General features: G+C 39.7%; 1 protein-coding gene and 1 long non-coding RNA gene across 7 annotated transcripts in view; one reads left to right on the top strand and one right to left on the bottom strand.

Annotated features, from left to right (window-relative positions):
• phf14 (PHD finger protein 14) overlaps window positions 1-27,641 on the bottom strand; it is a 95,918-nt gene that overhangs the window by 39,043 nt on the left and 29,234 nt on the right. For 3 of the 6 annotated variants that reach the window (XM_044335171.1, XM_044335166.1, XM_044335169.1), the window contains exons 12-16: window positions 24,760-24,866; window positions 24,311-24,442; window positions 15,339-15,501; window positions 7,095-7,157; window positions 4,939-5,060 (exon numbers count right to left, since the gene is read on the bottom strand). In XM_044335171.1, coding sequence (XP_044191106.1) covers window positions 4,939-5,060; window positions 7,095-7,157; window positions 15,339-15,501; window positions 24,311-24,442; window positions 24,760-24,866 — 587 coding nt within the window. Of the gene's footprint in view, window positions 1-582; window positions 2,969-4,938; window positions 5,061-7,094; window positions 7,158-15,338; window positions 15,502-24,310; window positions 24,443-24,759; window positions 24,867-27,641 lie in introns of those variants that run through there. The other 3 variants (XM_044335167.1, XM_044335170.1, XM_044335172.1) reach the window with 2 other exon arrangements.
• On the top strand, window positions 22,031-23,194 carry LOC122969477. Its single transcript, XR_006399028.1, has 2 exons — window positions 22,031-22,081; window positions 22,300-23,194. It is a non-coding gene; the product is annotated as an uncharacterized LOC122969477 (long non-coding RNA).

The following is a 27,641-nucleotide window of genomic DNA, read 5'->3' as shown; positions in this document are numbered from 1 at the left end:
CAACCTAACAGGCAAAGTTGAGGAGATAAACCCTTTTGTATTCTTGCCAGCGGCCCATTTCTAACTTCTACTCTTGTTTTAAAGATCCTAAGTGTCCAACTCAGTTTAAATGATTATATAATTATTGTAAAACTGATCAATTGGTTGTATTGGTTGTGTTAGGAGCTGTCATCTTTAGGGTTCTATGCTCTAAATGATTTTTAAGAGGTCTTGGGTCTCTTTCAGACATGGGGACTTGTTCTGTAAGCTTTGGCATGAAAATGACCAAAAGTAAAGGTCAAGATATTAGACATTGCCTGCTATAATCCAAGTTGGAAAACTTAACTTTTTTTCCCCAAAAATCTGTTAGTCACACCTTGATGGTGACTGCAGTAAGAGAATCCAGCAGATCAGCTGAGGACTGTACTCTATGTGGGCTGAGAGGCAACATTTCGTCTGAGCCAACCCCCCGCCAACAAGAAGGCCACTTCCCAGGTGATAAATCACAGATGACAGAGGGCATTACACTCACAAACGGACCGCCGCTGCTGCACCTTTAGAGCAATTAATTAGCTGGCTGACACTCATTTATCACTGCGGCAATAAGGTGAAAAAGTCAAGAGTTTATTAAAGCTCTGCTTAATTTTCAAGAGCTATAGGCCAGAGGCTGAGACACTTCACATACACAACAGCAGCGACATTCACATTCTTACTTCATACAATATCACAGTAATACAGTACACAATAAATCAGAAATATTCCCTAAAAGGTATTTCTGTAAACAAATGTAAACAAGTATGTGGCAAATTTAAAAAAAAATATATGGTAGTCGCCTCAAGACTACATCACAAATCAGAGTTCAACTCTGTTGACAACACAAGCTTATGATATTTAATCAAGTACGTACGTAGGCACAAAAAGAAAAGACAAGAATGTTTAGCCTCTTCAATAAATACTGTACACATCGTCACACTATTTAGCTACCTAGCATTCAAATTCTACAAGATCACGTCATTTTTTTTCAGTTTAAAATTATTGTACAGATCTGGGTAAATAGATATAGCCATGCATTGTAGAACTGACAAGCAGTTTTTAGACTGACTGGGTATGAGTGATGAGAAAGGACTGGTCAGGAGTCAGCAAGTCATTCTGCACCGAGATCTCATCTCCAAAGACAAACCCAGCTTGGTGTTGTTTCTGGACACACTCCAGAGAGGCACAAGCAGTAAACTGCATGGGTTTGACTGCTCCCAAAAGCATGCATATAGGGCCCTGGATAGGCAACAGAGTGACATATGAGGGCAGAATGTGACACTTGTCATGAGCCCTGACAGAGCAGCAAGCAGCTGTTGTTTTGACAGCACTGACTATGGGCCACCAGAGACATGTAGACAAAGCTGGGCTTCTTTCTGAGGAGGCATCAGTTTAACTGTCACTTCAAGATATGGAGACAGAGGAAGACTTCCAAATGCCTAAAGACACTAACGACATTTGTATTAATATTTAAGTACTATTATCGCTAACTACACTATTTTGTTTCTACTACAGATGCTTTAATGTAGCATTACTTTACTGCTACACTTTGATACACCAGAAACAGTTCGCTTTTCTATACACTGACTTTTCTTGATACTTCTGGTCCTCTACTTACTTAAAGAAAACAAAACACAACACTCAAGTCTGGGAAAGTCTTGATTCAAGTGTGTCTACAATTAACCAAATTCACACTGAAATGTTCAGGGTGATTGGGTAGCAGATGACTTCAATCAATAATACTGATTGGCACTGATGAGTTGCTGGGAGGTCAAAAGTGCAAAGCACTGTCCTCGTACGGATGGAAAAAAAAAAAGATTGTTTTAATAGAATTCCATATATGTTGGATGCAGGTGAACACCTAGAGGCATAGAGAGGATTAATTGGGAATATAGTCCTTAGTCAGAAGATGCAAAGATCAACTGTTGTAAACAGTGCAGCAGTTTTACAGCACTTCAAGCTTTTTGTTGTGCTTCCACACTGCAAACAACATGATCAACAATCTTCTACTTATTTCCTACAGAGTGAAGCAGACAAACTAATTTGGCTGCCATTTAAGCAGTCAAGAAGCTTGCCAGCTTTGTACAATCTTATTATGCTCAACAGCCATCAGATTTGAATGGAAAGTTGTTCATCTTAAACATCCCATGAAATGGGCTCTTGAGTTTCCTGGAAAACTGCTACAGTGCATCTTCAGTTGGATATTCCGTAACTAAAAAGTCAAATCAATTAATCAAAAATCTTTCAAGAATTTTGCCTTTTCTTTTGTTCTACCAAATCACACTTCGTTTCACTCAGTAGCATTTATCCTGGTCCCTTACTGTCTGATGTCTTGTCTCAACATCCTATTTCAAAAGGAAATACATTACGTTAAGGAAGTGATGGTACCATTCCATGGGACCTTTAAAGATAACAGGACTCAGTGTCTCATGAATTATATTTGAAACAGTTGTGTCCATTAGTTGGTTTGATGGTAAGCTCTTGAGTCATTCTCTACTTATTTTTTTAAATGCTATCCTGAGTAGCCCAAGAAACGTATTGTGGTTATTTATATGAATAGTATAAATACATAACTTTGTTTTTATTTTATAAGTGAAGACCATTGCATACATGCAACTGGAGCCAGAGTTTGTCAAAAAAGAATGACCCATCAACCAAGTTACTCGTAGCGTGTAAAAGCAGTCCAATATTAACCAAACAGAATTGGCTCAAAGTAACCTTTCAGGATTTGGATTCCTTATTTTAGACTCAGACAGTTCCACTCAATTTTCGTTGGACAGTTGTTGGTCCAGTTTGGATCAGAGGTCGCTGCAGGCCGGCGTGACGGTCTTGTTCTTCAGCCTGACCCGACCGCCATTCTTCAAACACCTCAATTTGCCTCTCTCTGTCTCTAAGCCAACGGTCATCTGTCCCGAGTTTTTATGGGAGGTGAGGTGGCTGCCCCGGCTCTCACAACCTGTGCAATGCAAAGATAGAAAGAGTCAGGGCAGCACACCTCACACCCCGACCAGCAACCCTTATAACTTTAACGCTGTCTCAAGACCACGACAAATAAAACACACATTTTAGTATTCAAGTGTTGAGCTTTTTTTTTTCCATCACCTCCATGACACTGTTCTTGCCATGGACATAGTATCATTTCCAAGCTGTCACTACATAGATGTTAATGAACATGATCTCAAGTATTGAATTTCTTGTGTAGTTCTGATTCAACCTTTGTTCTTTCTTGATGATGATAGCACATACCACTATGTAAAGTACTGCAAAAGAAACTAAATTGAAAAGGTACATTCTCATTTTTTTTTTCTCTCAAAGAAAGGTTGAGTCTCAAATAAGAGGTCAGCATGAACAAATAAAGGTTAGTTGCTAATAAAGGCCAGGTGGTCAAATTACCTGCCTTACATGGTAAATTAGGTGTAATGCACATTTCATTACAATGTACTGTACAATGTACTTCATCAGCACAACAGACTCATGTAATTCTCTTTTAAAACAGAAATACATTCACAAAATAATAAGTGCTTCTACTTTGCCGTCTTTTCTGTCGCTGCAGTGGGATCAAAAAATGGCACAGTCAATGGAACTTAACACTTCCTGTAGATATTTGACATTAAAAGCCTACATAGGGCTGTAATTATAACTTTCTTATTGAATAATCTGCTGATTATTTTTCGGTTATATAAACATTTCTTTATGCTCTGAGTCTATTTTTGCCTGACGAGCTTCCGTCTCTGAAGGATGAAATATGCTTGTGAATGTATGAAAATGCCTGTATCTATAGTCAATCGACTTAAAATGTATGTTTAATGATGCATTTCATTTGTTTCTGACTCTGTCATTTACTATTATTTTCTGATGTTTTGTATCAGAAATTTTCCAGAAGCCCTAAGTAATGGTTTCAAACTGCTTTTGCTGTCAGAACAACAATCCAAAACTCCAAAAACATTCAGTGTTTTCATAAAATACATAGAAAATGACTAGATTATCAAAACAGTTTGTGATTAATTTTCTGTGGGTCAATGAATTGTTTCAGAGAATTATTTCATGGACAATAGTTTAACAGCGGTCAAAAAAATGTCAAAGTAGAAGTGGTTGGAATGAAATAGTGACAACGCTATTTCTGTTAAAAACAAAAACTAACGGCAGACTGGTGAGTATGGCATGACTCTATTGTTGTAGTAACAGCATTTTTTGTGTGCTAATGCACGTTATGGTATCCTGAATTTATTGATTGAGTGGGAAAACACAAAAATGAAAAATCGGGATAAAAAAATCTTTAAATGTAAGATGTCTTTAATATAAGCCTGTTTCAAATAAAGGTCTGGTTCTTTGTATCACAATTTAAAAATTTACAGTATATTTGATTGGCAGACTGGAAAAAAATGGGGAAGAGTTTCACAGCTAAAAGGCCTAGAATTATGCACAACTATTCATATAGCCAGAAACTGATTCAAGCTGCAATGAGAAATTTACAGTTTTGGGGAAACCATACAAAATTCATGAAGGGAATTCTTTTCAGTCAGAAGTCTGATTAGAATGTAGAAAAAATTTCATCTAAAAGATTCATCACATGACAATGTGCTGACATGGTGCCTGCTGTAATCTAATTTTTTTTTTTTTTCCCAGAATTCCAATGTCAAAGAAGATTCCTGTTTATTAGATGCCTGACACCTGAAATCCCAAGAAAGGAGCAGAATAAATTGTGCTATTCATTACGCCTTAATGAACTGTGCAAATGTATGTGGCAGGTCAATATAGGGGGCCTATGGAGAAGATACCCTCGGCCCCCTCATTCTGCAGAGGCAAGGCGGCGAGAGCCTAATGAAGACTGAACTTTAATCATCAGGAGGATATGGCTGCCTCACCACACACACGGAGACACACACACACACACACACACACACACACACACACACGTTCCCTCACCTCACAAGGTTTTCGTTGTCACCTGGTCCTTTGCAGGTTGTACACTCAGTCCTTGTGTCGTCGGCTTTGGGTTTTTTCTGCATTGCAGACTGGCGTTGTCGGCGTTCCCGTGGCAGTGGTTCCTATGGAAACATAGCTGATTAGAATCAAGTGCTATATGGGCATTTGTTGATGGTCGCTATGTAAAAAGGAATGAAATGTTAAACTGGGGAGAGATGTGGAGTACACTGGAGCAATATTAACCCAATACAATTAATGAAAATAACTATTAGTGTCAGACCCATGTGGATTCTTCACTCTCCAGTTTCTGGACTAAATGCATTTATGTGTAAAATTAAATGTAATTAAAGCATCTTTCAGATTATTCTGATGCTGTTAGTTGTAAAATACAAGTCAATCTCAATGAAAACTGGCACGAGACAACACTGACATGAGAAGATCAATATCAGTCTCACGTCTGTGTATTAGGTACAGAGGTGGAGCCAGGACACAGTTAGCCTAGCTTAGCATAAAGACTGGAAGCAGGGGGAAACAAGCTAGCCTGGCTCTGCCCAAATTTCAACTACACACCTACCAACATCTCTAGAGCTCTCTAATTACCATGTATCTAGCTTGTTTAATCATAAACTCTTTGGGAGGTGTTATGTGCTGGAACTATTTCTTGACCAACAATAGTTTATCCGTTCGCACAGTTCTTCTGTGCAGCAGTTGCCAGATATGGTTGATAAGCACAGGTTTTGGTTTTGGATCTCTGCACAGGTGGTACTAAACCTGGCAACGTCACTGTGACAACATACTGTACACACTCACTGTGTCACTGATCATTTTTATATTTCTGTTTGTGTGCCGGTTACATAAACAAGATACAGCGCGTTATTTAGTGAGACTTAGAGTTGATAGAGTCAGCTTTTTCTAAAACTTTGGACAGAGTCAGACTAGTGGTTTCCCCCATAGACTGTATAAAAATATGGATGTAGTTACTGTGACGTCACCTGTTGGTTTCTGAAGAGCGGTTTTGAAGCTCAAGGCGAGCTGCTCTGGCCGTCACCATCTTGGCAGTACGTGATGCTGTCTAACTGCCAGGCAATCAAAAATTGGCAAAGAGGCGGGCCGAATGGCTGAAACAAGCCACCTAGCGGCTGGCGGACCTGTCACTCAAAGCAGCCATGTCCTTCATTATGCATAACTTTACAGCTTAATAAAATTTAAACGGGTGAGTTATAAAAAAAATTTACCCCCCGTACAGTTGTCATGAAAGGGGAAATTAGCTATAGAGACCAAAATCGCTTTTTGTACCAGGCTGTAAACATGTTTATTTCTGCTGTAAAGTTGGACATTTTAACATGGGGGTCTATGGGGATTGACTCGCTTTTGAAGCCTCAAGTGGCCTTTCAAGGAGCTGCAGTTTTCCGCATTGGCTTCATTTTTCAGCCTCGGAGGTTGCCGCTTGGTTTCCCCGCTTATAGTCTTTATGCTAAGCTAGGCTAATAACATCCACATTCTAGCTTTGAACCTCACACACAGACATGAGATTGATATCGATCTTCTCATATTATCTCTCTCTCAAAAAGAAAGAGAAAAAACACGTGTGACACAAGTGAATGATTCGGGGTTTTAATTATTCATCAGGTACCAAAACTACCATTTGCCAGTTAAAGCTTCGTAATCAGCACAAACGGTTTTGTTGCTTTTTCTATACATGAAATAATTGATACCAGATTTTTTAAAACTAATTATTTGTACAAGTTGTGAAATTCATTAATTAATCATTTTACCAGCTTTTTCTGAGATTTGTACTACAATCAATATAAATCCTACACTAAATGTGAGGTTAACTGGAACAAGGGTAGGCAGGTTTCTGTTTGAATTTTAGAATTCAATGAATAAATTTCTCCCATAACACTGTAATGATTTCTCTGACTTTAAATGAAAAAAAATCTAGTAGCAATAAAAAGAAGTTTACAAAGAAACCTCCATCATGTCAGGGGTTGATGAAATTCATTAACTGATATCTTATTTTTAATAAAAGAGACAATATCAGCCTCATATACTGTATGAGCAAGATAATAGGACAAATGAAGCTGGACTACTAAAGTAAATAATGGGGGTTAAATGTCATCTAGAGCAACTTTCTGTAGCTGAATGAAATGACAAACCTCAATTTTATCTTCTCTGTCTTCACAGATGGGAATTCTCTTCCTCTTCTGCCCTCTGGTTCTCTGTGAAACACAAACATTTTCACTTTTAAGCACTGCTCAAAATCATGATGCACTTCAATTCCTACTCTTACATCTCCCACTCTAAGTGTGTCAAAAGAGTGTAATTTTCACTAGGGGATGGGGGGGGGGGGGGGGGGGGGGGGGCGTTTTCCTATTTCTGACCTCAACCCTTTTTACAGATTCAGTTTGATTTCCTCAATAAAAAAAATCTGTGTGTCATCTCACTGTCTAGTCCCCAAAATCCAGATGAGAGAAGAGGAGTTAATTAAAAATTGGATACTTTCATCTAAATATTACCATACGCTCACAGCAGTAAGTATTCTACGGGCTTTTTTTGCCCCACATTTTGCCTCTCAGGCTACATACAGTCTACCCTTCCCTTAGACTGGTAGAGCTTGTTTAAGCCATAAGTAACCTGAGAGGCAGATCTTTAAAGAGCACTTCTACATCATCTGCATAGTTTTTCAAATAAAATAAATGAATAGATACTTAAATTAAACAAAATTTTAATTGACACCTAATATTCTACTCTACTATAATATACTACTACTACTACTACTTCATTCACCAGACTGCAAGTATGCGTGCATGGATGTGAACAGTGCACAGTATGGTCAAAATATGACTTAATCAGCTATGTAAATGTCTTATGCAGAAGATTTGTTAGACCTCAAGGATACACTCTGTGTGTTTTGGTGTTTTTTTTACAAGGAAACTCCACAGAGCACCTTTAAAATTCTGCTAAGCTGTAGTAAATAGCAAAAACGATCTACCAACAAAAATAAATGTGATTTTTAAGTGGAATACGTGCAGTAATAATACATTTAATTTACCAAAAACATTTTTTTTTTGGTTTGACTATTATTATTATAGAGAGCATGACAACCATTTTCCTCATAATGTGTCATTTTGCCAATTAATAATGTAAATAAATACAGGATTTTGGATTTTCTTTTCAGGTATACTTTGGAGAATTTGTCAGTTGGTGTTTGTAACGATACCAGAGCGAGAGAAAGAGAGAGAGGGCAGCGGTGGTCTAGCGAGCTAGAGAGTGAATCAATAGAGGGAGCGGCGCTAGCCAGAACAAAGCAGTCAATCAGATAAAATAAAACGTTATTTTCTGATTATTTCACAGCAGTTACGTTCTACAGCACAAATAAACGCTCCCGCACCTCCACACGGTTCTGCGGGAAGGTGTCTGTGTTGCCGGATTTTGTGTGAACGCAGCCGAAGTGCACACCTCATCCTGTCTGCTGTCCCCTCTCTGCTCTGTGTGTGTGTGTGTGTGTGTGTGTGTGTGTGTGGCTCAGCCCAGACCTCGGTCAAGCAGACACACAGACAGAAAGCAGAGGAGTGAGACGGAGACAGAAATATAACCTTGTCACTATATTTTTATAGAGTCCCAACCTCACACCTTGCAGGCTGTTATTGGCTGTGGGGCTACACACCCACCAGCCAAAGGTTGATGTCCAGAAACAATAATCATAATAAGAAGAAGAAACTACAGGCAGAGAACAGAGTCTCTGTAGTCAAATACACCGCCACACACTTCTAGTGGGTCATAAGTGATTATTGAGAGGGATTATTCTGGTATGAGTCTATACATTGATTTTTTGTTTTTTACCTTTAAAGAAGAAAGACCCTTGACTTTATTGTGAACCCCCCATTTCTGAAGCAAACCCGTGTCTTTGGATAAGTGGACTCATTTCACTCAGTTACGGAAGGTGCAAACTGAACAGAATTTGAAAAGGCTGTAGAGTTGTTATAGTTTAGATTCTGAACAGACAGCTGTGCTGTGTTATAATCTCTTTTTTTTCAACACTATGACATGAAGGCAGCCTGACTCACAGCCCTCCTGGCTAACCCTCTACACAACTAGTTATGCTGAGGAATTAAGTATGACCATTGAACACGCCATGACAATCATGTTCTTATATACACGCTAAACCGCCCTGTGTGGACGTCTAGCAACGCAGCTCCGAAGAGGTTTTCAAGCGTGCTTTCTCTTCGCAGGAGACTGAATAGAGCATAAAAAGGAAAATAAAAATCAAACATCTCCTTCTTGTTGCTAGCGAGTGAGTATCGGAGCTGCTGGGGAGGGTTTAAAAGGGGAAAGAAAAATCGACAACATATTTAAACAGACTGTGAAAACAATTCCATCTGTCGCCTTTGGCTCAGTCGCCAGATGGAGCATTTATCATTAAGAATGCTAACTGCAAGAATGCTGCCAATTGGCTCCTACACACCCCTCACTATTTCTCCTGCGACTGCAGCACCAAACAAAAGGCCTGATGTAATTTAATAATTTCTGCATTATAGTAGTGCCTGTTAAAGTAATCTATAAGGGCGGGGGGGGGGGGGGGGGGGGGGGGGGGGGGGGGGGGGGGGAGCGGAGTGCAGTTGAGCTCAGCCACACAGCTAATCTCAGGCTCTGCTCAGGTGAGGAAATTAAAACTGCAGGCACTTTATAAGTCCCAGGCAAAATCAATCTTTTAATTAAGTACATCAGTGCATCTTTAACAAGCATGAATCATTTCACACAGGATTAGAGAAATTAACAGAGCATAGGAAGTGGTAGTAACTAGATATATTAACTTAATTCTCATAATTTCCAACTGATTAATGGCATATGTTCATATGGGAGGTTTTAATGTTAGCACTGTGGTAGGTTGTAGGCAGCAGTAAATCATGTCCAATTAGGAGGACCTTTTTATCACCGCCTTCAGTTAGTCTCTAGAATACTGAATTCCACCTTAAACGTACCCTCAATTTCCCCGTGGGGGAAGAAAACGGCTACCGCTGCATCAAACGCATTCAGATTCTCTAAAAGTATTCAGTCCTCCGTAGCTTACCACAAACGACAAATAAAAAACTACAGTGGAAGTAATCAGGATCTTTGACAGAATAAAATCATTCTAAACAAGTCTCAGTCCACTGATTTATATTACAAATAAAACCACAATATTAATATATCTCTGGGTAGCAAGCTAGCTAAACAGCTAAACTGACGCATGTCCAACAACTAGATTTCACTTTCCATTGGATTTACAGTCATATGTGATTTGTTCTTAGATTTTTTCCATCTTGAATCTTTAATGGAGACTGAAGGTATGGTCTTGTTTGCCACCATTCTTCTTTTGTTCGGTTTTCACTCCCCTCATGTACAGGCTTATAGTCATTACATATCTTAGCTAGGTTGGCTATATATTGCGTTAGACAACTCAGAAATGACAAAGTTTTTTTGTCCACAGGTTTTCAACACAACAGAAATATCTGGATATGAATAAATAGATGAGAGTGTCAGTGTTGTCATTTCTACTGTTTTTCTTATTTCAATTTGGAAAGAAAAGAGTTTCATGTTTTACCACAGCGGTTCCCACGATACTTTGGGTGATGTTAACAGGAAGTATAATGTTGTCAGGGGGTCAGTGAGTTAGCTGTGGGTTACACCTGAGCCCTTCTTTACTTCTTGGTGATTAAAAGTCATATTGTGTGAGCTACTGAACTTTCTATTTGCACTGTAACCACTGATGTACAGACAACACATCAGCTAGGTACACTGATACTGAAGAAACAGTCAGATGATACAAACTAACTCAGAATGTGAGTTTTGTGATGTCTAAAAAGATGGATGTGTGTATCTTTATGTTATCACCTGACAGTGTAAGTGCTGATTCCACTAGTTTGTGTAGAATGTGTGTGTTCAAGTTAAGAGGGAGTGTCATTTTAGATGTAAACTGCATAAATTGGGTTCAAAGACTTAAATGAAATAAGAGAACAATAAGCACAAGTGAGGGCAATGTGGTAAAAGAAGCTGCTCATTTGTAAATGGATTCAATAAATGATGATGTGAAACATATATTAGTCTCTTCAATCAATTGAAAATGCTGATAGATAATTATCTGTTGCAGTTATCCCAAGTGACAACAACTGTTTGGCACTTTCCTGTTTCAGAAACTGTGGGGGGCCGTAGCCTCTCCCAGCATGCACTGGATGACAATGACCCCCTTAAAACATAAAACATCCTGTTGTTGTGACCTTCCTGCACCCAGTCGTCCCCCTACAATCACATGCAGAATCAGTGCTGTTTGAAGCTGTCTAATTTTTAGATGTTGTCAGCTGTAGCCAGTCATTCCTGGAGTTTAGCCTGACTACAAAATTCAACAGTTGGCTGTTATCTGGTAAACATGTTGGTGTCCCTACACTCGGCCAAAGACGGCGTGCTAGGGGAGGGAAACATCACGCTGTATTGTCCTAATATTTAAAACGTCAGTGAGTAGCTTGTGTGTTGTTCTCTCACAGGGACGTAGTAAGTACGGACCAGATAAGCCACTAGTGAAACAGAGGGGTGTATCTTGCTGGACATTTTTTCATCTAAATGCTTTAATAGAATATAAATTTCCTAAAAATTTTTATTTCTTAATGGCAACACACATTATTTATACAGCAACAGTCAAAAGTTTGGATCCGACTTCCCATTCAACTTCCCAGTCCAAACTTCTGACTGGTGCTGTATATCTACCATATAGTCCATTTCAATTCTCCCATCATTTCAATATTTTGTCTCTGTCTCAATGAGTGAACAGTGTTCAGAGTATTGTTTATTGTCCCACTTGGATGGAGCAGTGACCCCCTCGGAAAGAATAGGTATAGAAGCATTTACTGCTAATTATTTTAACCTGAAAGCTTATTTAATTTTCAAAATGATCTACTTGTGCTTTAACTTACAAGTTCACAGAACACCTTCAGTTAATTAGTGCATTGATTAATGAATGCACAAGGGTCAGGGAGGGAGGAATGAAACCTGCTGATGGTGTGAAATGGTCAGTATTAAACTGATTCATCATAGAGTTAGAGAGGATTCTGCTTGGTTTGAAGAATAAATGTGTATTAATGAATTGTCCTTGCATGAAGCTCAGGCTGCTCAGATAGAAGGGAGTGTTTGAGATGGTCTAAATCTTTAGCGGGGCTGTGTAAAATCAGACAGAGTGTGCTATGGAGCATTAATTTTACAGCTGCGATGTAACGTACATGCTAAATAAAATTCAGCTCAAAGGTTGACTTTAAAGGTTCTCCTCCGGTAGGCACAGGTAGGTCATGAATAACAGCCAGGAGACTCTCAGCTTCATCATGGAGGCACTGGGCTGTGTTAGCCCTTTTGGCCAAATGTAAATGTGTGCATGTGCGCACACACACTCCTTTCTGACACACACACACACACACACACAGAACGCAGCCTTGGAGGCCAGCAGGAGGTCGATTAGCCAGTCCTGATAAATTGAAACATGACTTTAGAGAAGTGCCAGTGCTTGGGCGCCCTGGTAAAAGCATTAAAAATGCAAAGCAGGGCCCTTTTAGCGCCTGCCATTGCACGCCTTGCATTTGAAGATAAATGCTGCACTGAAGTGCCTCGCCCGAGTGGCTGTGGCTGCGAGAAAAATCAGAAAGCTGCTTAATCCCTGAGAGCTCCAGCAGGGTCCTCGGCACATGTCTAGGCTCAGGGTTTCCAAACCTGAACAGAAAAACACATTAACCCAAGACTGGCACTGTGCTCCTGCACTCCGCTGTTTCTCCTCTAAGACAGATAGAGTGCAGAGCGCGCACACAAGTGTCTGAGACACTCCTCCTTTTCTTTGTTCATTTCTCTATTTGTAACAGAGAAGCAGCTTCAGTGGTATTGGCTCTGCTGCGAGCGTCCACAGTCACAAGAGGAAAGTTCCCTCAAGTCCCAGGTGAGTGGCAGGGGGTCAGACATTGACAGTGGAAAAACAAAAGGGAAGTGAAAGACAACCTCCGCCACCCCCTCCCCACCACCCAGCTGTCAGATATCAATCTTGAGTGTTTCTTGAGGGAGCGGGAAGGCAGCTCTGTATTGCAGGATCAGAGCGTGGTCGGTACAGATAAGTAAGATCCAGTGAGGGGTGGAGAGAGGTTTCTGTTCCCTCTCACAGCCGACACAAAATGTTACACCACAGTCCACACACTGGGGCTCCTTTATGGTCCACAAAAAAAAAAAAAAGTTGTAGGCAAGGACCCAGAGGATTTATGACAACACTGACACAAAACTGACAGTGGTAGCCTGGAGGCATGAATCTGTCACTGACAACATTTCAACAGTACTCATGGGTGTTACTGAAATAATATACATATCTATTATTTATTAGTTGGCTCAACAAATGTTTAAAAGAATGCAGTGGAAATATATTCATGTTTTTTTGGTTTTGTCCAATCTTGAGGAAATTTTGGATAAAATAAAAAAAAAATATCTGAAAAGCCTCTTGGATTTGATAATATGCCAAGACTGATATATATTTCATGAAAATTTTAATCTCTGCTGCTAAACTTAAAACTAAATTGCAATTACATAGAAGAAAAGATGAGGGAAATTTAAATCATAGAAAATGAACCATAGCCTACATTTAAGTAAATATGTCCTCATCAAGTTGCTTAATAATAGAAACGTCTTAAGAAGTGAATGTGTGTTGTACTTTTGGCATCACTTCCCTTTTTTGTGTTTGTTTTTATAGATTTGCATCTTTGAGATTGATATAAAAAGATCCACTGGCTCTGGACAAACGCTCCATGCTATTAACTATGAAGCTCATTAGTCTGATGGTGAGGTACATTTAAACAGGTTAATGTTCGATATTAAAAATAAATGTATTAGCAAAAGCTAAAATGAGCTGTTTTTATTTTGAGAACTTAGTTTGACATAACTATGTTGTCATTTGATTTATGATGTTAGTCGGCTATCTTAACAGGTGATAGAAGGTGTTGCCTGGAGGTGGAGCAGGTGTACTAACAGCAGTAACTAGTACTGTCTTTGCCTGTAGGACACGTCTCCATCTGCAGGTCTACTCTGCTGTTAGCTGCTTGTCTTCTATGAAGTGGGGGAGTGTGTGAGTCAGTTATAAAACAGTGTTGTATCCTAAAATCAACAACAGCTGTTAAGTTCTGTTGTTAGTCATTCAGAATCTAAGAACACTCTTCTGTCATTTTTTGATCTTCTTAATAAGTGTAAACTTTTAACAGCATTTGTATGAACTCCTCTTTCTCAATCTTCAACAGGTTTTATCTTAATGACCGTAAAGTGCACAAATCTTTTGATTATTGTTTTCATTAAACTCCTTATCAGTTAGTCTACTGCAGTCAGTGATAGAACTCTGTGAAGGCCTGAGGCTTTGTTACCTGACTGAGCAGCAGGATGACGTCTGTTGAGTGTTAAAGGGGAACTCCACTGATTTTACTCAGCAGTGTGTGTGTGTGTAAACAGTAGTATAAAGCCTTTTGTGTCTCCAGAGGGACCTGAGTGAAATTTGATAAATCGCCTCAAGTGATGTCACTTGAGTCTGCATTGGTTGGGGCTAAAGACTACAAGTTTGAAAAATCTGTGATTTTACTTGACCTCTGTAGTCCCCTCATCTCTGCATTAACCGCTACTATTATATCACACCCTGACAAATCTATTGGTAGTCCAGTTGCATTGTGGGTAATGTAGATGCCAGGATTTGACAAGGAAGAAGGATGTGAGGAATAAAAAACATCTATTTAGATCCTTTTTTTTAATTTTAATTTTTAATTTCTATGAGCCTATTTTTTAAATACTTGTAAAACTACTAGACTACTATGCAGAAACAATGTGAACAAGAATGTTACTGCTGGAGTGTTTTGGTAGTGTTGCAGCACAGAGAGACTGGAGTTAAAACTTCCCTTTAGGAAAGGTGTTTGTTTCAGTTATTTCCCACTAGGCTCTTTCTTTATGCTCTTGTCTCTTGTCTCTCATCAAATGAAGTGATACAACTAAGAATAACAACATTTTTTTTGTTCAAGTGGATTTGGAGCACATGTGGTGCAAATCCATATCTGACTTTTGTATGTGGCTTTCTGTAACAGAAGTCCTTCTAGTCACAAATGTTGATTTCATGCTGGAGTGAACACACTATCACCTTGTGTAACTCTCTGATAACCTTAAGGAGAGCATGAGACTAATGAGAACTAAAGTTAATTATTTGTAATCAATACAGATCAATCATTTAGCCAACGCTAACATCAGTTACACTCTAATTATAGAGGAGGACGAGGCAAGCATGCAAACTTCATTATTTTTTAGCTGCAACAGAAGCAGTTTTTGTTCAATTTTCCAATGATCAGGTTTGAATTTTCCAGTGTGTCAATACACACCGTGCCTCTCACTTGATGTTTCTTGGGCTCCGGCGACATCTCCTGTGGGATGAATTTGATTGGTCCTTTGATCTGCCTCCTGGACCTCTTGGTGCCGTCGGGTAGCGTCTCCATGGCGATATCGGCCTCATCGCTGCTGGCCTGGTCACACTCGGAGCATTGCCTGAGGAGAAGGAAGAGAGCTCCTCTCACTGAACGGTATTGATTTTATTATCACAGGCCCAAATCTTTGGTCTTTGCTGTAAAAGAAACAAGCTTTTCCAGGCTTGTGCTGATCAAATGCTGAAAAACACCAGATACACAACGCAGCTGAGTAGAAAAAAAGGACATCAATACATCAATATGTGGCAGTTTGTCTTCTTTCAGATAAAGAATTGTTGTTTTTGTTGCTTTTTTTGCCAGCCAATATTTAACACTGTCCTTTAATACTGTTTAATACTGTTTGTCCTACATGTAATCTAAGTTGGCGATGGTGATGAGCAGGACTTGCCAAACATGGACAAAACTTTTCTCCTTTATAGGATTGGATTTGGATAAACTCCAAAGAATTAATTCAAATTTGTCAGCCATCAATGTCTTTTAATGTTAATAATTAACCACACCAGAGTCATCACTGGCAGATATCTAACAGTCTTGCCTTTAACTTGGGAGTTTTGTATTTCAGTTCTGTGTACATTGGTCTGCCTAATGTGACTCAATTCATCCTTCAGACCTCATCAGTCATTATGTATCATTATGGCTGCAGTCATTATTTTCATAATCTGTTAATCTGCTGATTATTTTCTCGATGAATGGTTTGGCCTGTATGACATCAGAAAACAGGAGGAAATGCCCGTCGCAGTGTCCGAGAGCCAATAGTGATCTTATCAAATGTCTTATTTTGTCTTACCAACAGTCTAAAACCCCAAAATATTGAATTTACTACAATGTTACAACAAGGAAAATGTACACATTTGACTGTTTGGATTTTTTTTAACTTAAAAATGACAATTAATTATCCAATCAGGCTCAAGTTCTTTTAGTGCATTTATAGTGGTGTTTCCACTCAATCTCCAGAATAGCAAAGATGATTGCAATCATCTACAATGTGAGGGTCACATGACAGACAAAGCAAGCCAAGGCATCTGATTGGTCTGGCTAATATGGTCACAGTGTGTTCTGCATTATTTTTCCATATCTAGATAAGATAACCAGACACAGGTTGCATGTTGCCAGATACTGTAGCATTCAAAGCCCAAACTCTGAAAACCTTGAGGAGTCTAGTGGTGTACTCTGAGCAGAGATGGGGTCATCACTGTGTTTTGCTGTTATTGAGGGGGTCACATTCTTGCCCAGACAAGAACCATACTTAGTATTTTCACCACAAGGTAAGAAAAATGCAGGTAAAATCCTGAGTTCCTGGAATTGATTTACTGTTTGAAAGGTTTATTGAGTCTAGACACAAACTCTGTCAGAGGTCCTCGCCAATACACAACCCTATCAAACACTGATGTTTAGAAAAAAGTCAAAGTTGTGAATTTATAGTGCCTTAATCACTTTTGTCTCTTCTGTTTGTTGAACAAGAGAGCAAAGTACAGTCTGTAGTCTCTGTGGCTTTTTTGTACGTGCAGGACTCTGTAATTAGCTATGACTCTGCATCCATGCACTTTTATCATTCAAATGCTTTCTAATTTTCTCTCAGTAAAGCAAAAGAGCTCCATGCTCATTTTATTCAGAATTTAAATGAATTACTCCAGTCACGGACAGATTGTGCTACACAAACACGTCCAGATGCATCTCTTCATTTCTTTCATTTACAAAGAGAAAAGAAGAGAAAAGCTTCTCATTTTCCAGAAAAAAAAAGTAGTTCAAGTGACTCACAAGAGAATATCTTGAGAACTATCATATGTGGAAAAACAGATGCAATAAATCTCTCAAGATAAGGAACTGCAGTAGTTGAGCGAAGAGACTGTGACATTTCCACCATCTCTGAATCCGTCATCTGATAATCCTGCTGCCACCGGCTGGCCTCAAGTATCAAACCTAATATGAATAAACAAACTCTAGATCCTAATGTGTTACTGCTCCGAGCAGATAAACTGCTATTCACATTCACACAATGTTTTATGGCTCTAGTGTCAACTAGGACTGTATTGATTTCTCATAAACTACCAATTCTTTATTGATGGAACAATGGATAACCAGTATGTACATTCCACACCATCTCTTAACCCTTCAACAGGCACAAGTGGAAAATGAGTTGTAAAAAATAATGTTATTACTAATCTTATTTGCACCTAAGTAAAACATTTCAACACATTTTTTAAATATTTTGTATATTTAGGATTTTATGAGTTGTATCTCCCTGGATACGTTGCCCTATTAAGGTATAAAAATGGTCATAATGGTAAACATTTTAATATTTTATTTGATGAAGAGAAGTGACACATTTTTGTTTCCCTGGTCATGACCATCACACATACTAGTTTTTAAACTGATTTTATCATTTCCATCAAAGTATAGGCTACCACACAGTTCTAGCAGTGTTTCCCCTATAATAGTGCAACCAACCAACCAGAGCCCCCGCCGGGCCAAGATTTTTTTTTTTTAAATGTCAGAAATAACACCATATATCCATTCATTTGGAAATCAACAGCGTTTGGGAGCCTCTGAGCAGTGCTGTTTCGAAACGCGAGTCAACGTCTGTGTCGCTGCCTGGGAAACTCCAGGTAGCGTAACTCCTTTTAAGGAAAAGGGCACTACCAGCAAGTGAGTGGTTAAGCGAGAGAGTGAGCATCAGAAAAGGTTAGCAGTAAGGCTGTATTCAGACCAAATCAGGCGGTGCGGCGTTCAGCCGCAGGGTCAAACGGAGGTTTGGGGGGGGGTGTGGGTGTGTTTATTGGTCTGATTCACCGGCTTTCTCGCTACCAGTGCTCCCTCTCTTCATACACCCTCTAGCTCGCTCGACCACTGCTGCTCTCTCTCTCTCTCACGTCTTTTTTAAAATGAGTTGGGAAGCGGACAGCAAAGCCTAACTATACTTTTAATGTTAGTTGTCATTAGTTAGTAAGTTGTCAATCTGACAGTAAATGTTCACTACAGACTACAGTGTGTCAGTTAATAAATGTTGCAGCTTGTCAAGACCATGAAAAGTCAAGTCTGTTGTTCCCACAACCGCTGGAAAATTGAAGGGGGTTAGCTCTGAAATTAGTAACAATGGGTTAGCCTAACCTGAAGACGCTAAACAGAGAAATAGAGAACCGAAAAATGTGTAGCTGCTAATCGCCCTTCCCCCCCGCGGTGACCATGTGCACCATGATATACTCCTAAAACCAGCAAATACACTTTAAAATGACCAACAGTGTTTCAGAGAGAGTCACTTCTTATCTAGCATCTGTTCCACATGCTTCTGTAACTCAATACAATCTCTCATTCAGCGTTTCTTTCATCTGTCCTGAAAAAATGAAGTGTCTTCCTGGACTTTACTTTCCATATCCAAGGAAAAATTGGCTCCACTACAACACTTTCTTTTAGAAATTGAAACACTCATGATTTTAACTAAGTTGAACAACAGAAAAACTACAGCTCCCAAGAACATTTACCAGCGTAGCAGGTACTTATGTCATCGTAACATGGTTTCAGACATATCCTTAAAATTCATCAACACTCTCTTCTGATGTCATTTTTTCATCTTTTTAGCAATAATCTCTAAAATATTGTAGCATCACAAGCTAACATGTAGTAGAGTGGTGCTACATTCCCATACTGGATTAATCTCTATGACAGATATCTGCATATGAATGCAGAATCTGTAGGCAACAGGACCAGATTTTGGTACTGGAAGCATTCCAGTTTCTGTTTGTAGTCTGAGTAGTATTGACCAATCACGTTTGAGCAGGCTTTGGTTGCATGCAGGTAAATAGTCCATGTGGAGAGCAGAACACATTGGCTGAAATGCAATCTTGGAATTCATCATCTATCATCTGACAACAATTTAGCTTTCTATTAATTTTTTTTTAAATGTATCTGCATTCATATGCATGTATCTGTTTATAGCCAGAAATCTTGGTGTTGTCATGCACTCAGAGCCACCTTGAGACTCAGCCTACTATCACCTTAAGGATATATCAAGAATTAAAGGACTTGTGTCTCAGCAGGATTTGAGAAAAACTTGTCCACACATTTATCTTCAGTAGACTTGACTACTGTAGCGGTGTGTCTACAGATCTCCCTGCAGCTGATTCAGAACGCTGCTGCTCAGGCCCTCACTAAAACCAATAAAATGGATCACATCACTCCAGGTCTCACATCTTTACACTGGCTTCTTGTCTGTCAAAGAACTGATTTCAAAATACTGCTGTTGGTTTATAAAGCACTGAATGGTTTAGGGCCAAAATACATTTCTGATCTGCTGCTACGTTATGAACTAAAAAAACTAAAAACTAAACATGGAGAAGCAGCATCCAGTTTTCATGCTCCACATATCTGGAACAAACTCCCAGAAAACTTTTCTGTTTGTCGCTGCCTTTTATTAAATCAAATAATTATTCATTTCTTACACTGCACTGTAACATTTATTCTTGTATTTTATACCTGTCTTATTCTATTTTAGCTTGTTTTTCTTTTCTCTTAGCTCTTTAATGACTTTGATTGTATTTAAATGTCCTTTTAATTTGTGTTTCTTTTGCACTTTATCTCGCTGCTTTTAATGTTTTAAGTAAAGCACTTTGAATTGCCTTGTTGCTGAAATGTGCTTTGTAAATAAACTTGTCTTGCCTTGCCTATAGAGATTATGTGAAATGTCGTCTGGACTGACTAAAGTTGCTAATTGGACTGTAAACAACGACCGGCACACAGGAGAGGAAGTCTTGGCCCAGATATCCGTTATCCAGATAACTGCTGGCTACACTGGAAACCCCGAAATATTGGCCGTTGCCCGTCGTCAGACAGATAGGTGATGAGTTCCGCCATTGGGCTGACACATCACAAAATGGTTGTGTAGGTGTAGGTGCTGAAGCCACCTCAGTAAAGCAGGACTTGGGAACTTGAAAGAAGCGGAATAAGGGGAGCAGAGGGACGAAAGCACCTGTCTGGACAGAGCTGGGCAAACAGACTTTGAAAGGACCACCTATTCAGGAAATTATGTGGAAGAAGGCACCTTAAAAGGGGAAAACTGACACTTCATGTTGAGCATTTCTTTGGAGTTCTGTTGAGTTTACAAAGAACCTCTATAGCTAATTTCCCCTTTCATGATGTGAATATTATTATAACTCACCCGTTTACATTTTATTAAGCCATAAAGTTCTGCATAACTAAGGACGTGGCTGCTTTAAGTGTCAGGTTGCTAGCCGCTAGGTGGCTTGTTTTATTCAGCCTGCCTCAGCTCCACCTCTTTGCCCATTAATGATTAGCCAGGAGTTAGGTGGAGTCAGGCACTGCCAAGGTGCTCTTCAGAAACCAATGGGTGATGTCACAGTGGCTACATCCATATTTTTCACAGTCTATGTGCTGACTGGCAGGTGGTCCGCCTGCCATCAATTGATTTACCAATATTTAATAATACTGGAGATCACAGAACAAATGCTGTTTTGATGATCACAAGGTTCCAGATCATTCTAATAGGTTATAGGCCGACACTATCATACACAACACCATTAAAACAGTGACTGAGTGGATACAAGCTCGAGTACATTGATCTGATAACATTTTATTAAATCAGGATCAGGTCTAAACAGGATGTAACTATTTCTGTGACTTCCTGTATATTCTTTGAAGGCTGTTGGAAGCTGCTGCTGCCTGATTTGGTCCACTTTCCAGGAAAGGCGCAGTTCATCTCAAACAAGCCACTAACTACTCACCAACTAGTCAGGTAGTCAACTACTGCCCAGTAGATTTAAAGCTTTTAGCAGACATCTTCCAGATTTACAGTAGCGGTTAAACTCTAAACACTACATATTTAGTTTCAGCTACATTCATTCAATCTCAATGCCACTGTCAAAGGCTTTTTTCCCCCCCTACTCTATTCATTTGCTGTGGCAAGCAAAGGATGAAGTTACTGTTGATACAAACACAATATTCAAATTCTTTCATGTGTGTCATAATAAAAGTGTTTTAAAATGAAGGTGATGCTAGGACTTTACTGTCTAACAACCACTGGGAGTGATGACAACATTAGTGAGGTTAGCTAGCAAACACTCTCTCTGATGAAGCATGATGACTGACAAAAATGAACTTTTTATTGCTGGCACAATGTAGTAAAGCAGTTTGGTTTTTTTACTTGTCAGCAAATAAAAGACAAAAAGATGCATGTGGAGGATGCAGAGGTCAGATGTAGAGCAAAAGCATTTTACAGTTTGGGCAGTACGTATATCTGTGATGTTGGTCCATTAGTAATACACACATTTAACATCTAACTTTTATGTCAGGCTGCCATTACTATGGTAGAATTTCATCCATAGTAATGATATGACTCATTTCATCATACTGCATGCAGTGGCGGATCTACCGGGGTGGCATGGGGTGGCAGCTGCCACCCTAAAATAATGCCTTGCCTCCCCTGCTGCCACCCCACTTGGCAGCAACGAATTCAAAGAAAAGTTATGGCCAACTTGACTTTTACGAGCGCGAATCTCTGATGTCCTACTGCACCGAATGCAGCACGAGAGCGTCAGAGCGGCACTACTGGACCTTTTCTTAGTTTATTTTATTTTTTTCTGTGTGGCGCGAAGCAGAGGAGCAAGGAGAGAAGACACGGGAGTAAAGAGGTAAATACCGATTAATTATCGAATGATGAAAGTACAGTCCTAGTATAACGTTAGTTGTAAGTTAGTTAGTTAGTGTAACTTGTACAGTTGCTATGTTGCTTTTAAGATGAAAAAATCTAGTTGAAGAAGGTTATTTTGTACATGTAACCGTTACATTAATATTGGCTATCGTCTAATTTAAGCTAACATTGATTAACGTTAAACGTCTGTGAATCCAGCAGAAATGAAGAGGAAAGGTAACATACACAGTTTTTTCGGACCGAAGAGAAAAGCCAAAGAGATTGAAAATGAACAATTGAGCAAGGTAGACGGAGGACATGAGGTGAAAGGAGAGAGAAAAGATGAGGAAGGAGAGAGAGGAGAGGACGAGGTGGAGAGAGAGGGAAAGGAGATGGAAGGAAAGAAAGAAGACAGAGACGAGTTGAAAGGAGAGAGAGAAGGGCAACAGAAACGCGACAGAGTTCAAGGCCAAGGTGACCAGGGACAGGAGGAGGTGACAGAACACAGCGGAGATTATATGGAGGGAGTGCACCACCAAGATGAGGACGGAGAAAATAAGAGAGAAGATGAAGTACAGGGCTCAGAAAGAGAAAGGGAAAGGAGTGAACCATCACCAGCTATCTCCAGTCGAGCTGGTCCACATGGTATGAAATAAGATAATGCATAAGATAAGTTACAGCAGCAAGTGGACAGTAAATAGAGTAAAAAAAACTCAGTAATAGAAAATACTGTATTAAAATAATAACCATGACACAATTTACATTATTTACAAGAGAAAATGTTGGTATTGATTAGTAATATACCACAAGTTAAACTCCATAACTAAGTATTAGCTATTATATGCAATTATTAATGCAATGTTCAAAATGCATGGGCCCAAAAACTTTTTCACTGTATGTATAAAACTGTCCAGGAACAGTCTACTCACAAAAGTTCTTTGTACATTTTATGACTGGGAGCAAGGTTTATTTTCATGTGACTCCTTTCCAGGTTTGTGGAGATTTTAATTTAACATACTCTTTTGTAATGTTCTGTATTTGATATGATTTTATTGGTAAAAACCTCATTTGTCAAAAGTATGCTCTGAGTAACCATTAAAAGTCATGTCCAGTCCTTGTTTGAATACTGTTTATTTCCATAGTTGACCCAGGGCCATCAGTGACATGAGGTAATCAGATGTAGCAATACTAATTTTAGTACAGCGTACTGCATAGATCGTCATGGGTAAGTTTTACTTTGGATAGTTACTTATACAAATGCATCCTGCAATGCTACCACTCTGACACAGTTTTATTCTTCCTTTCACACATATGTCATTCATCACCAGTGTCCTACCTTAATGCTTTTCATGTGATAATGACCCACATACAGCAGTGTCATCAAAGTTCTTTCTCTCATTCAGTTGACTGTTTCATATGAAACACTGATTGCATGAGATTAAGTTTGTATGAGTTTGTAAATAGTAGCCCATGCCATTATATCCACATATGAGACATGTTTTTGAGTTATGTATAAAGTCCTGCAAGCAGAAGTGTTTGTGTAAATTATGTCTACTATTGTCTTATCAAACTGTGATTTAATTCATTGCCACCCCTCGAAAATTCCTGCCCCCCTTTTGCCACCCCATAAATATTTTTCTAGATCCGCCCCTGACTGCATGTTTTGTTGTGATGACTGTACATAGGAAATAGCATTCAGACGTGGTTGAACCTTCTAGCTCCTCACTAATCTGTGTGGCTGGAGCAAAAGCATGAATTTGGTTCACAGGTAGGAATTTATATGTATAGTTATCCCTTTTACCTTTATTTTTCTTTATTTTCCAGTTGTAGGTGTTGTTTTTCTTGCTACTACTACTCTGTTCTTTTCTTTAAAATCACGTCCTGCATACACAAACCCTGCCTCTCATCTTCCTCTTGTATTCTCTGTAGTGTCCTTTCTGTCATGTTGAATCATGTTCGCAGGCATGGCAACGTGCTTCACAGCGGAGCCTCTGCAGCTCGGCAGACGGTCAGGACTGACAGAGCACCGCATTGATATGCGAGTGTTCCTTCTTAAGGAATCTTGAACTATGTAACCTTCACTAATGGCTCCCTTGAATAGTCTGGTTCTGTGTCTGTGATAGCTCAGGCGTACGGGGATTTTCCAGCCTGTACGATTCCAAACAATACTCCTTGTTGAGCTTTAAGGTGCCACAATCTTTAGTATATTTCTTCACATGTCCATACTCACCAGTAGCTGTTCTTGGTCTTCTTGGGCATGCGTGTGAGTGGTGGCTCCAGGCAGCCCAGGTGATAGTAGAGCTTGCAGGTGTCACACAGCACCAGCAGATGTTGGTCCTGGTTCTTCTTACAGATGCCACAGCTGCAGAAACACATTATGTAAAACAGTTTGTGAGGCGAGGCTGGTTATTGACATTTTTTAAATCATGGGAGTACAGAATGGTCAATGAAAACAGTGGGATGCATCATTTAGTGGTGACTGATAAAGTCTGTGTGACAGATGAACAATAACAAACTCAAATGCTCTAAGAAAACAAGTCGTAGGCAGTAAGGTACAAGCAAGACTACCTACTGTTTTTGCCTCTGGCGTTTGATGATATTTCAAACAAGCGCACCCTGCTTCAACTACTTTTACTTTGTCTTTAATCCTTCTCAACATCTCTCCAGATGTGTATTCACCTGTAGAGGATTGCTGGCAGGCTGGATGATTTTCCAGGGTTTCCTCCCTCTTTCTTGCTGGGTTTCCTCTCTTTTGGAGCTTTCAGAACAGCTGGAGTGTTTAGTTTCTAACAAACCAAAAACAAGAAAAGAAAAAACACAGTGTCACAAATGTGGTTAAAACTTTATGATTATAATTGAAACTGAAAGAAAGTGAAATGAACAAATCTTTTGGTACACTCATTCCATCACAGCAGGGTGCCACGGCAACCGCTTTGGGTACCGCTGCAAGAGAGGTGAGGATGTTTGCCTGAGGAAATGTTTTTTTATTATCTGGGTGAACCGATCTTTGAAAATGTGGCGTCATTGATAATAAAGCAGGTTTCTGTTACCTGTGTGGCCTCAAATTTACAATGATCATTTTATCTGTTTTCAAAATAAAAAGCACAGACCAGTGACAGCCCAGCCAGTGGTTTGTGGCATTTGATTGTCACCTTTTTGGTGCCTAAGAGTTTAGACTGTCTAAATAAAGCAGAGCTGTAAAAGTTGTGTGAGAGGAGAAGGGAACATGTTGTATGTGGCAGGTGAAAAGCAGCAGCAGATAGCCAGTTTATTCTCCCCCCCCTGCATCTCAGGTGCATTGCTGCCATGCGGGTTAATTAGAAAACTTATCTCGTAGGGACTGAGTTTGTCACTAAACAGACAAGGTTTTCCCTGAGGAAGCTCTAATCTGAGCACGCTCGCTCTGCCTGCAGCGCAGAGGGAGCGTCCCCGCAGGGAGGCCTGATAGACGGGGGGGGGGCGGGGAGGGAGGGGGGGGACAGGGTGACCAAAGCACAAGGGGCTGCTGGGGCTATCTCCACTACATGGACTGCAGTCTGCCTGCATCTGGCCACTAGCAAAGTGTTGCCCACTGCTGATATGGAGCAGTTTTAACATTGTTAACATGCTTTATCAGACAGAAGAAGAAGTTTAAAAGGCACAGATTATAAATAGACAGTGGAAGATGATCTTTAAGCTGTCTGGCTTCCTGCCAGGCTGCTATGTCTTGAGGGAAAAACTCATCAAAACATTGCAGCGCTGGAGCAGACTGTCCACTTTCTGTGGCGGCTAAGAGCCTTTTTCACCATATTCAGGATGGTAAAATAATGAAAATCAAGCTGCAGCACAAAAAACATGGCTTGAAAAGAACTCTGCACTAAGTGCCTCTGCGAGTGCAAGTTGTGTTGCCTCAGCTGTGAATATAATCTACTAATACTGCCATTCTGGACCCTAAAGCTCTCTGATCCAGTATCAGATTCTATCATGCTAAAATCTCTGCAGAGTGTCTTGAGGGTACATGTGATGGCAGCTGCTCTCCACAGACAACCAATCAGGAGTGTAGTACTTGAGTTTGGTCTGTACATTTTTTCTATTATCTCAGACTTCTGACAGTCTTGAGGGTGTTTTGACTCAGACTTGTCTTGGTCTTGACTACTGGACCAGCTTATTACAGTCTTGGATCTTTTTGTCTCTCCTGTCCAGCGTGGTGAGCTGCTCTCAGCTGACTGCTGAGACTGATCTGACAGTCAGTTTTCAATTCAGTTTCTCATAATGTGAATCTAGGAATCAAAAGAATCTTTTCTTCTTGTAATCATGTAATATTGTTTCTAAAGGTTTTTCTAAAATGAAAGACAAACCTATCGAGGCACATTGGTTCAACCTGCTCCTTTGTTTAAGAAACACACAAGCACTGAAGGAAGCCTTTCTGATGCTGCTGTTTTGTTATTAAGCATATTATCAACCTGTCCACTCTCCAACAAACTGCAGCAACAACTAGCAAACAGAAGAGAAACAAAAAACAACCTTAGTTGAGTCTGAAATGATCAGTCCATTCATTAATTAGTTGATTCTCAGAAAGTCGTCAACTATTTTGATCAAGGATTAATGGTTTAAGTCATTTATCAAGAAGAAATACAAAACATTTGCTATTTTCAGCTTCTCAAAATGTGACCATCAGCTTCTTTTCACCATCTTCTATCATTGTAAATGTAACATCTCTGTGTTTTTGACTGGTCGTCCCCCCACAGTGCACCTTCAGTTCTCAGCTGCGTCTTGATACTTGGACCCCTGTGTAGTTGAGGTTTTCTGCTGATCGACACTTAAATACAACGCAGCGTAACACTTAACCCCTGTAATAATATCTGTCGCCTGGTAGCTGTGTGAGCCTCATGAACTTTTATAGAGGCTGGTGGAAAATGTCTCTTGAATGTTTTCTTGTGGAGTTGCCAGGAGTAGCTAAACTTCCAGAGCATGGGGGGAACAAAAAGCACTGACTGTGTGTACTGGAAGAGGGATGACAGTCCCAGTTGGGGACATCAATAATTTCTGCAAATGCACAGGCGAGATGACAAATAGGAGATGAAAATGTGGCAGATAGATGACACAAAGGATGTGCTGCTGTGACTGATGTTGCTACTTAAACCGTGCGTGTTCATAATTAGGTGATTTATGGTGGTCATTGCAGATTCACTGCCAGTCTCCCTCTAGTTCCTGTCCATTCTGCTGCCTCGCCACAGTATTAACATCATCTGACCATTTATCTACGCGGCCCATACTCTCAACGACCACGCTTTTAATAAGGCTTTTTATGGATTTAGCTGATACTCATATACATAAATCCTGACAGGAGGGACTATACTGTCCCCAGCACCACAGTGGATATCAGTTTTGTTTTTTTTTTTCCCAACAACTTTATGTAAAGGGTCCTCTAATCTTTAAGGTCATGACACAGGTGATGAGAAAATACTAACTAAGAATATCGAGGGCAACAAAACACAAACACATGTACATGCACGACATAACAATGTAAGAAAACATCCCTGCACTGTTCCACCACCGTGAAAAAGACTCTTAATCTGAAA

Source organism: Thunnus albacares, chromosome 19 (genome assembly GCF_914725855.1).
Source record: "Thunnus albacares chromosome 19, fThuAlb1.1, whole genome shotgun sequence".
NCBI classification, from domain to species: Eukaryota; Metazoa; Chordata; class Actinopteri; order Scombriformes; family Scombridae; genus Thunnus; species Thunnus albacares.
Note: the sequence above shows the minus strand (reverse complement) of the source record. Positions and strands in the feature narration are given on the sequence as shown.